The 11,785-nt window shown below is 42.1% G+C and overlaps 1 protein-coding gene across 1 annotated transcript; it reads left to right on the top strand.

The window, feature by feature from the left end:
* Positions 1 to 9,131: 9,131 nt before the first annotated feature.
* htr1b (5-hydroxytryptamine (serotonin) receptor 1B) lies at positions 9,132 to 11,306 on the top strand. Its single transcript, XM_084013540.1, has one exon. It carries the CDS (start codon positions 9,275 to 9,277, stop codon positions 10,406 to 10,408), a length of 1,134 nt encoding a protein of 377 aa, XP_083869666.1. The 5' UTR covers positions 9,132 to 9,274; the 3' UTR covers positions 10,409 to 11,306.
* Positions 11,307 to 11,785: the final 479 nt, after the last annotated feature.

The raw sequence follows: 11,785 nt of genomic DNA, 5'->3' as shown, positions 1-11,785 counted from the left end.
TGCTTCCATGATTAAAAGCAATCAGCATGTGGGGATTTTAGAGTAAATGTACTATTTTTCATTTAAAAAGGAAGTATAATATATAATAACACACCACTACATTTTGTAAACTAAAAAAGTATGCAGGACAATTGAAACATATTTTTGAGGGACTTTTTTCAGAGACAAATGGACAATACAGATTCAAGGAAACACATTGAACAAAACAATATTTATTTATGTATTAATATTTATAACAATGTGTTTTCTGAACATTAAAGCCTGCAAACCTGTTCAAGTAGAAACCCAAAATACAAGTAAGTATAGAAAAGAAACTAACAGAACACAAAACTAGAGAAGAATCAGTCTGGAAGGAGAACGAGAGAACAACTGCTTTGGCCATCACATGTAAAACCTTCCCTTTTGGGGAGTTGTCTTACATTTGCGTCTCCATTACACCTTCGATTTGCACCAAAGCAGCTGAAACTGATTCACAATCACTTGTGCTTCCTAAATGGACAGATTGGTCTGACTTGCTGTTATACTGTGATGAGTAAGCGTTCCCTTGATGTTTTTAAGCAGTGTATTTTTGCTGTAGCGATACATTTATTTCTGTAACTTGATGGTGGCCATATTTAAATAGCGCTAAACCTTTATAAATGGACCTGAGTTTAAGATGGAAGAAAGTCTAAATTGGCGTGGAGTAAACAATACTTAAAGACACATTCAGGTGGATGAATACTATTAAGATTTGGTTCGTTTCCATCCATTTCTAGTCAGTGAGGGAAGGCAGAGATACAGCACCCAGACAGCTTTCCCTCTGTTCATTATCTCATGAAGAAGTTGGATGTTGCCTTGCAGTCTCTCGGCTCTTGTATGATGTAGCAAATATGTATAACAAAGCATTGCTTCGAATTTTAGACATTCATTCAGTCCCTTTGATTCACAAGAGAAAATAATTCATACTAAAATGAGTTACCTTTAAGTCAACAATATTAGATATATCCTATACATATTTACCATGTTCATATTTAAGTTGTTTATTAAGTTCCATCTTGTGCGTGTGTGAAAGATGTGATAAGAACTAACTGAGTAAACCCAGAGGTTGAACCTGTTGAATGGAAAGGCACTTAACCAAGTCCTAGAGGAGTTAAAGGCAGGCCTTACGTTTATCACAGTTTCCCAGAGTGTACAAACCCAATCAGAGGGTCAAGCATGAACATAAAGAGAGCAGCAACAAACTGCTGTAGAGACGGCCGCGTTCTTGAACGTGATCCGGCCTTCCACTGCTGGGTACACAAACTTCCTGTCCGAGATGTATTTGGAAAATACAGAAATGTCCGTGTCACCTGCAAGAGGTAAGAAAATGACAACTTTTCTATTATAGTTTCCTGATAATATATTTTTTCCCCATGCTTCGATGTGAGAGATCTCTGCTTTCTAAAACATTCCCTCCAGAGTGTGTTATAATATAATAAATAATTCTCCAAGGTGATCTCTTAAAGTGAGTGTACAGGGACTCTTTACTAAGACATGAGATCACTGATGGAGTGAAGAATGTGTAGCACACACAGAAAGAAAGGCGTGGGTTTTTTCTCTCCCATGAAGGATGTGGTAAAGGGAGATATTGGGTAATATAAGTCCCTGCTGGAAGAGGGGGGAGTTAGAGCACTTGTCATCAAGGATTTATGTGCTAAAAATGATGAAGATGATGATACACACATACCACAAATCTACGTTGATTTAGGATTATATTAAACGTGGTTTGGACCTTCCCTTTGATTTGTTAAAGTCAAAATGAGGCTGAAACAAATGTGACCTCACAGAGAGAGAGAGAGAGAGAGAGGTTCAGGTAAGGTTAGTTATTTGCAGCCTTGACAGGTGTCCTTAAACACACCGTGTTTAACCTCAGAGTGTCCCTTTCTGTCTTTTGAACAGTTGAAGGCTGAACTCCGTGACTTCAAAGGCAGATAGGCCTTATATAAGGCAGTATAACAATCATAAATCACAAGTTAATACAGTTTTAACGCAGCTTTATTAGAAAATGGACGAATGGTCAGTCAAAAATATTGACACATTTAATATTGTGAGATATTCACAGTTCCAACTTAATTTGTCAGAATGTGGCTCTTATAACTGATGTTGACTGCAATGTCTTTTTTTAATCATCATCTCTAATTTATTTTATGCATTTAATTTCAAGATTGCTCCCTTCCAGTAAAAACTAATTTTCAGAAGGAATTACAAAGATTTTCTACAAAATCACAATAATAGGCCACATACAAAACATTGACTATTTACATCTCTGCAGTATCTGATGATCTGATGCATTCATAGAGTGAATTATACTGTTTCCTCTTTTTCACTGTACCATCTGATGAATACGCTGCCCCTCACCACCAGCGCCCCTTAGTGGAGAGACTGGGACTACAACAGCAAAAACTATTCAAAGGTCACTCAGAGAGAAACATTGGCTGCTAAATATTGTTCAATACTTTAAAAACGAATAGCATCGGCCAATAATTCAGTAATGGTTGAAATATCAATCCCACCATTGTGAACTCAACATAATCATATAATTGTTGGTAATTAAGCCACATAAGCAACAGTGATTTAATCATTGTCATAATTTAGTCATATTTTTTGAAAAACAAAACTTAAAAACACACACACACACACACACACACACACACACACTAAATTCCCCTGTTCTCCTTATTCTCCTGCTTAGTGCTCCCTCGGGTGACTAAAAGCTTTCTATTGCACAAAATCTTGCATGTCAAGTAAACTTTGGGCAAACAGCTGTGTGGGCTCTCTCATTCCTACATCCCTGATCCAAGTCTTCTTTGGAAGTGAGGTGAGGAGGGTGTACCCAAAACATCATCTGTCCCTTCCCTCTCTTGCATGATGTTCTTTTAAACGAAGCAGCAGCTGCGACCACGACCCTGCATTTAACATTACACGCACATAACACACGTAACGATATGTAACGTTTCTCCAGGATCATCCACAGCCTCGATTCTCACTTCCTGCAGACGGGGCGATGAGTTTCATTGATGCTTGTTCCTACCGTCCACCCTGTGCCCGTTCTGCTCGATAACCTCGCCTTTTCACACTCCACGAGCCGTCAGCCACCAGCACTGATGTGTGCTATTAGCACTTGCCTGCCCCCTCAGGAACAGACTGTTCGCCTCCTCTCACTATCACCCTCTGTGTCTTTCTGCACACAAACCTCACACATACATACAAGTAAACACACACACACACACACACACACACACACATAGAGTGTATACCTCCAGGAGGCAGTAAATCAATCTCATGCTCACATAATCAAGTGCTATTCTCCTTCATATCACAGAGCAGCATATCAATTATAATGTTTGCAATCTATACCGCTGGGTAATCTTCCTTTAATTGTTACAATGAGGCCATCTGTGATACTGTAGCTGCGCCGTGTGAATGTTTAGAGAGAGAATGATATGCATTATGCAACAAAAGCCCCGGTGACTGACACAATGGTATCACTGCAGCATCGTTGCTAGGGCTTAATAAATCAATTCTATGCCCCCCCTTTTCCCCCTCCTCAAAGTGTGGAGAAGCTCCAGCTGTAAAAAAGTGCTGATAAAACTCATAACTGCCTTTGCAGTCGGTCTCCCATCTGACTGTGCCGTCTCCAAATGGACTCAGCCACCTCCGCTCAAGCCAAGATGAGTCTGACCGCAGTAAAACAGTCAGTTGTCCCCACTTAGCTCATTTCCTGTGACACGTTTCCCCTCCAGAGAATAGAATTCTGCCCTATATAGAGCATTTACGTTTACTTTTCCCTCCCCTTTCCTTCCCGGGAAAAAATAGGGGCATAGCCCTCCAAAGAGTGGCACAGTCCCCTCCCAACACGGTGACGCCAGTGCCTTCATATGATCATCATATTTGGGAAAGTTAGAACCCCAAAAAAGCCTCCAGTTGTAAATAGTAGCCCACATCTGTCCAGTTACATTTTTATCCGGGGGCCTTCGAGGGCCGACTGGCAGAGCAAGAAGGCACCATATTGGATCAGACCAGTCTGGGGCACACGCTGTAGTGGGATGGGTTCTGCAACTCAACATGTGTCCTATATTTGATTCTCTCACTGTAGGGGAGAGGACATGTTCAGATCCTGTACTGAAGTAAAAAAAAAGCCCAACATCACAGCAAGGATAAGTTGGAACTTTAATGAGGAATGGCCTGAGCATGAGTATCGACCCTGTGGGCAGATGAGTAGATGGAAGGCAGCTGTGCAGACTGGACAGGTGAGGTGAATGAGGCGTAATCAGGAGGGAGTCAAGAGGGGAGACTCAGGAGAAGGAGACAGGACAGACAGCAGTCACAGGAGAAGGAGACGGGACAGACAGGAGACACAGGAGAAGGAGACGGGACAGACAGGAGAAAAGGGAAAGACAAGGGAGAAGCTGCTGCACAGCAGTGTTCATTGTACATTATGGGATTGTCACTATGCATTAGATTGCAAGCAGCATTTTAAAACAGCCTACGTACCACAATGCAATTTGACTGCTGAAATTCCAGTTAGACGTTCAGGCGTGTTCAGCTGAGAGCAGCTAATAACCTCGAGAATGAGGAGCATGTTTGACGTCTGGGAAGCTTTCTGAATCCACACCTCCAGATTTTTCTCATTTTCACTTTACATAAATCTAATTATGAATCCTCAATGAACAACATGTTGCATGAGGATGTCAGTAAAGTGTTTTAATATGAGCAAAGAACTGATTCTGTGCTTTTTAAACGCACACTTCATACGGCGACACAGGCACAGATCCTTTTTAGGATCCAGGTTCCAGACATGGCTGACCTGGCTGCCCGGCTCGGCCCTTTCTCCCGTGTCTCATGTCATAAACACTCAGATAGGAAGGAGCCATCAGCAGTGGTTTGGGCTAGGTGGAGAGGGAGGGTTGAATCTCATAACAACAAGGGATCTGCCCTGATTTGGGTTTGCCCTATTTGGTCTCGATCTCTACAGCTGTCAGTTAAGGACAGGAATAGATGACCACACTAACCGAAAGGTCACCCCAGAAAACGCGTTAAAAGTGCCGCTGATGAAACTTCAGTCGGAGAAAGTGTAAAAGTGTAAATAAGGGTCTTAAGTGTTTGTAGAAATGCTAAGTTTCTTGCCTTTGTGATTTCGTTGCTGTCACTTGAAAGCTGCCAAATCAATGTTTTATCTGAACAAAGTAATATTTCACTCTGAGCAACAAACTCTCTTAGAATTATCACCTGACTGCAGTTTTTCTCAGCTCTTTGATGAGTTTTAACGTCTTTCAGCTTCTTGTTTTGGAGTATATAGCAACTAGAGAGCCATATATTTCCATTAGGAGTTGGTGGAGACCAAAAACGGAGCTAAAGGGGAACAGAAGACTGGAGTGGGTGACTAATAAGTGCTAATGTTGCTCTGTGCCTGCTGGAATCAGTGTTGCCATTTGAAAGTATTCCAGATTTGGAACATTTTCACTGCCTGATATCCAATATTTAATATCAACTTAGTTATGGATATAATTTAAATCAGCTCAAGGGTTTTGAGAATTAAGATGAGAATTAAAATACAAGCTTCTTTATGCATTTCTAATTTGTCACATTACTGTAAAAATAAGATTAAACTGCAAGGTTTTATTGTTGTTGAAAAAACATTTTTTCATCACACTATCTGGGGGACTAGAAATAATTAGCTCACACAGGGCTCTGACTCATTTATTACATCTAGAGCTAATTGTGTGTTTATTTTACGATCTGCTCATTTTTGGCTCAGCACCTCTCCTTAATTTAGATGTGCATGCATACTCAAACTTGAAATCTTTTTTTTTTTAAACAGTCATTTAACATTCATCGTGTTGTAAAGAAAAAGGATTTTATTAAATGGCCCTGTGCTTGTATGAGGTATAATGTATCGACTTTCAGGCTTGCTGGATACCTTATTACCGCACTAAAAATAGGACTTTTGGGGGCCAGTGTGAGATTGGATGGGAGCCTGCTCCTGTGCTGTGCTGCAATGTGTTGATGAAGGTAGATAACGGAAACGGAGTCACACATATCGCCCCGTAATACTGCTGCTGCCACTGAACTGGGTCACTCATACCGCAGCCTTTTCACATCGGCAAACCACAACCAGGAAGCGAAACAAAGTGTCACGTTGGGGTGACAGAAAAGAGCATGTGTTGTTTGGGCAGACGGCGGTGATGGTGGCCGTGCGGCGCCCAGTTCTCGTGCATTAGCAGTGACAGGCGGTCACGGTCAGTCAAGGGGTACAATCACGAGCCCCCAGGAGGGTCTGTTTCACTGAGTACGGCTTCACGATCCTCTCTGCTGAGCTCGGATACAGAGGAACAACTCTGTCACTGTCACTGGAATTCAAGTCATGGAAATCACCGAGGACACAAAATCACTTTAGCAACATAGATGTTGAAGTAAACAACTTGGGGATGCTCAACGGGAAGAAAATATACCGTGTAATCAAGTTATAAAACAAAGTTAATGACAGATTTCTGCGACAGACGCGGCCTCCCCTCGAAAGCAATTATCTGGGATCGGAGAGATAGCGCATCGCTAATGTGATTTTCAAAGGTGTCAAAGGTATTTATCCGTACACCTTATGAATTAAGTTGGTGTTTGAGTCAGTATAGAGTCTGTAATGTTCACTTTCCCAGGATGCTCTCTTGCTCGTTAAGATGCCAAACCCCTTTTAAAGCTTCAAAATGTCTTTCCATGTGCGTAGGAGTGTAAACTGCTTATAAAGTGGTGATTAAATGCTCAACTGTACTTGATAAAAAAACAAAAAAAAAACTTTGATACTCTTATTCTAGGTTGACATTAACCACATACATCCGGCAGCACATGCTGTTTCGTTAAAACCGCTGGGATATACCTTCATGCTACATCAAACATTTTTGTTGGTGTTTCTAATGGGCTTGTCTGAAGTTCACAACAAAGGTCAATGTAACTTATAGGAACACCATCCACCAGAACAACAGCCAGGAGCAGTTGTTTCATGGACTCTGATTTCAGTGTTTTTCACACATATTCAATTTGAATATTTCCACCTACAGAATTATATTCCTGGCAGTGTCTTTAAATCATTTAACGGTCAAAGAACCAAATAAATGAAATAGTTACAACTAACAATGAATTTGTTTAAGAGCATTTATACATTAAGCATCATGTAGCATCATCATGACAGTCACATATGTTTTTAGAGTTACAGAGGAGCCGAACAGTGATCTTATAGTACTATTTTTTATAAAAGACAAAACAAATCCCATACCAGTGTGCCACATGTGGTCTGGACCACAAGACCTCAAGAGCATGGCCTAATGACCTATGGATTTGTGGAAAACCCCTCATGTTGAAATTCATCTTCATGACTACAAGCTATTATTATAGGAATGGTTAATAGAAACGTTTTTTATTCAGCATGCTGAAAAGCACTCAAATATATCGATTTCTGGGGTTGAGTGCTTTAAAGAAGTGTATCTTTTGGATTGAGATGCTATAACGATGCAGCAAAATAACCTCGCTTTTGTTTTTTATTGGACAATGTTTGGGTTTTTCAGACAGTAAAAGAGTATTTGAATGATGTTCCCCAAGCGATCTGCAATACAGTTCTTAATGTTTTAATAAGCACAGGTGGTTATCTCTGAATGACATATTTGATGCATTAAATCATAGGCAGCTTGTTCTTGTGTTTGAATCCTTATACTGGATTCAAAATAAATGTAAGTGGCCAAAAAAGTAAAAAAAAATAAATAAAAAAAACATGTGAATAAGGTGTTGGGTAAAATAGTGCTTCTAAAATGATGTATTCCAGCTGTTAACAGGACCACAGCACCACAGATGTAGACAGAAGAATAGGGGTGCAATCTAAGTGACAAGTCAATTCCAATTAGAAGTTTCTGATGAGGAAACGAATGAAAGTGGAAGGGGAGATATGATTGCTACAGCCGCTTGAGACAAGAAAAGAATATATTACAGCAAATTCATTATACTCCGGGTCATTTCAGCTCCTCCATTTGGAAAATGGACACTGTGCTGCGTGTGTGTGTGTGTGTGTGTGTGTTCAGGCTCTTGAATATTGGCTCGTTGCAGCCTGAGCGAAGGCATTAAAACTGGCATCAAACACTGAATGAGAGTGAGAGGTTGTGACTGGCAGTGACCCAATGTCAATATCCGCGAAAGACGTTTTCACACATCAGAAGAGCCGAAGATGTCAGGATTCAATATGTGTGAACACCTCATACTGAATCTTCTATGCAGGAAAAATCAAATGAGGCAGCATAATTTTGTCATATGATGATGACTGATGTAATTCATGTGAAAGCACCACTTGTCATTTATGGCCTTTTTACTAATTTTACAAATGCTTTTCATGTTCCGTTGTGGCTTTAATTTATGGAAAAACTGCAGATTTTTTGGACTTCAATAAAGATAGATCAACATTTATTTCATATAATTTATTATGTCCTTATTGACTTTAATAACCAGAGACTTCAAGGCTTATTAAGAGGGTAGAAAGTGTTGATGACTCAACAGTTGGTCTCCCTAATAATTCAAACCATTAGTCACAACGTACAGAGCCTTTATAAACGGTGACTTCTTTGAAAGCAATAGTTGCAGGTTTTGCATTCTGTGATATAAAAGAAGGTTGTTTTTATGTGTTGATGGAGTCCAACATGTGACGAATGAGACCCACTGGGCACTATGACCCAGCAGATAGCCTACTCTTCATAGAGAGAGAGAATGAAAAAAAAAAACCCAAGGCTGGTGTGGTGATCAGTGGTGCTTGTTTGATGTCAGAGTCAGTATAAAAGTGAGACTTTGGCTTGGCTCACCATTCAACCACAGCGGGGGCCCGAGGAGACGCAGCTCTGGAGAACTTCTGCCCTACATGCGGATTATCTGTGACATCTTCCCAGATGTTGGGCCACCAGGACGCACTGCTCATAGTTTACATTGACGCACAAGGCTTTCCTGTTGTTGCATAGAACGCCTGAGAAGTTTTTTTTCTTTTATGGCTACAAAACGGGAAAGTTTGAATAGCGTGGGAATGGATATTTGCATCCACAATTTGACATCTGCACATTAAAACCTGATCAAACAGTAGAAGTATGAGGGAGAAAGGAATCATGTTGTGTGTTTCGGACTGACTTGGATGGATGGCACGGATAAGGCGACGTCCATCAAGAGAAAGGTCACCTTAAATGTCAAAAGGGGGAGAAAGACGCAAACAAATATGACAAAAAAGTGACTCAAAGTGATGGAGCGCTTCGGTCAAGTCGAGCCAACTCAGCCAGTGAACGCCACCAACGGCAGTCTGTTCGCAGATTCGTCCGCCGTGGATGTCGGCGCGGAGACTCTCGCCTACCAGATCACTCTGGCGGCGGTCCTCTCCGCCATCACCTTCGCCACCACTTTATCCAACGCGTTCGTCATCGCCACGATCTCCCAGTCGAAGAAGCTGCAAACTCCCGCGAACTTTCTCATCTCCTCCCTGGCCGTCACCGACCTGTTGGTGTCCATCCTGGTGATGCCCATCTGCGTCCTCTACACGGTCATCCACACCTGGACGCTGGGCCAAATCGTGTGCGACATCTGGCTGTCCTCGGACATAACGTGCTGCACGGCGTCCATCCTCCACCTGTGCGTAATCGCCCTGGATAGGTACTGGGCCATCACGGACGCGGTGGAGTACTCCAAAAAGCGCACGCCGGGGCGCGCGGCCGGCATGGTGGCCACGGCCTGGGTCATCGCCATCTCCATCTCCCTGCCGCCGCTCTTCTGGAGGCAGGTGAAGGCGGACGAGCTGACCAGCTGCAGCGTCAACACGGATCATATTTTCTACACCATCTACTCCACCTTCGGGGCTTTCTACATCCCCACCTTGTTGCTCATTGTCCTCTACGGACGGATTTACGTCGAGGCTCGGAAACGGATCCTGAAGCAGTCCCCCAAGAAGGTGGGGAAGAGGCTGACCTCCGCGCACCTGGTCACCAACTCCCCTGGATCCGTGGCGTCCACGACCTCCCCGCAGTGCGGGAGACACGACACCCCGTCCAGCGACACCGGGTCTTCGATGAGCGACAACCAGGTGAAAGTGACGGTGTCCGACGCGCTTTTGGAGAAAAAGCGCATTTCGGCGGCCAGAGAGAGAAAAGCGACAAAGACTTTGGGGATAATCCTCGGCGCCTATATCGTTTGCTGGCTGCCGTTTTTCATTTACACGTTGGTGGTGGCCACGTGCGACACGTGTTTTAACCCCGAGTTGTTTGACTTTTTCACCTGGTTGGGTTACCTGAACTCCCTCATCAACCCGATCATATACACGATGTCCAACGAGGACTTCAAGAAAGCTTTCCATAAACTTGTGCGCTTCAGATGCTGCAGGTCGTGAACGCATCTTCCTGCAGATTGCAATAAGATGTATTTATTTATTTATTTTTGGATATGGAGTTTTAAAAAAATGTATGAGGATATAGTCTAAGCTTATAGGAAGAAGGTCACGAACAATATCATATCTGGGACTCATAGGGAATTATGATGTGCATGCAAAAGAAAAAATAACTTCCATCTTTAAGTCATTTGATCTATTTTTTTATGAAACAAATAAAGTGTTCATACTTTTTCATGGATTCGAAGCTCAAGCCAAGGCAAGTCAAATTTATATAAAAATAACTTGTTTTAATTAAATCACTAAAACCTGCCATAAGCTCATGTTGGTGAGATCATTTTCTGTTGTAGGAAACATTCAGTCAAAATAGATTTCCCAATATCCCATGATCCCTTTTGCATTGTACATTATGCATACAAAATATGGCAGTTTAAGATTGAAACTACATCGACAGAGTGTCTATGTATTCTGATAAACGAGCAGTGAAATATGCTTTGCTACGGCTGCTCACTGCTGACCTGTATGGCCGTCTTTTGTTATTTAGAAAGGCACACATGTGCAGTTGAAAAAAAAAAAAGAGAAAAGAGTCATATCAGTGTCAAACAAAGAAACTGTAGCTGATATTTACCCAGCAGAGCTGAAAGCTGATCAGAAGTTCAATTTTGCTGAACAAACACCACCTTGTTTTACTGTGTGTGTGTGTGTGTGTGTGTGTGTGTGTGTGTGTGTGTGTGTGGCTCTGTTTGCTGCTGCATTATATCTGCATCTACAGTATGTTATGTACACGTGTGAAATGGTTTGCCATCTCCCGAGTCTGGCCTGCAGAGCCACAAAAAATAATACTGATGATTTTTTTTCCCAGCCCTATCATGTGAAATAAAGGTATGTTGTAGGAATTTACTGTTTACATTCAGAGATGCTGTGCAATAAAGGATTTCAAGGACTTGTTTGGCACACTTGTTCTGTGAGTGGGAGTTTGAGTGCACTTTTAAGTCAGGATAAAACTTCCTCCAAATCAGCAGCAAAAACATTTCTTTCTTTATTGTTATTCTGACAGATGACTTGTAGTTTTTGTAAAACGTGACCTTGGAAAGAAACCAGACACAAAGCAATGGCCCCCGGTGTCACGATGATGTCCAAGTGAAATGCGACAAACCTCTTGAGGCGCTCCCAGAACGTGGCATAGCATTAAATAATATCAGATCATTTTGAGTGGATGTGCGTCATTTCACATAAGTTCCTCTTGACGTTCCTCTCTAATGTCACGAGGAGATTCTGTTGGGGCTGAGGTTCGGACTCTCCGCCATCTTTCTGCCCTTCGCCGTCTCTTCGATGGCTTCCTGCAGGCAGAGGAGGACACGGTCTGCGTGGGGAACGGCT

Source organism: Eutrigla gurnardus (assembly GCF_963514095.1).
Source record: "Eutrigla gurnardus genome assembly, chromosome: 7".
Taxonomy (NCBI): domain Eukaryota; kingdom Metazoa; phylum Chordata; class Actinopteri; order Perciformes; family Triglidae; genus Eutrigla; species Eutrigla gurnardus.
This window is presented reverse-complemented; position numbering and strand designations above follow the sequence as displayed.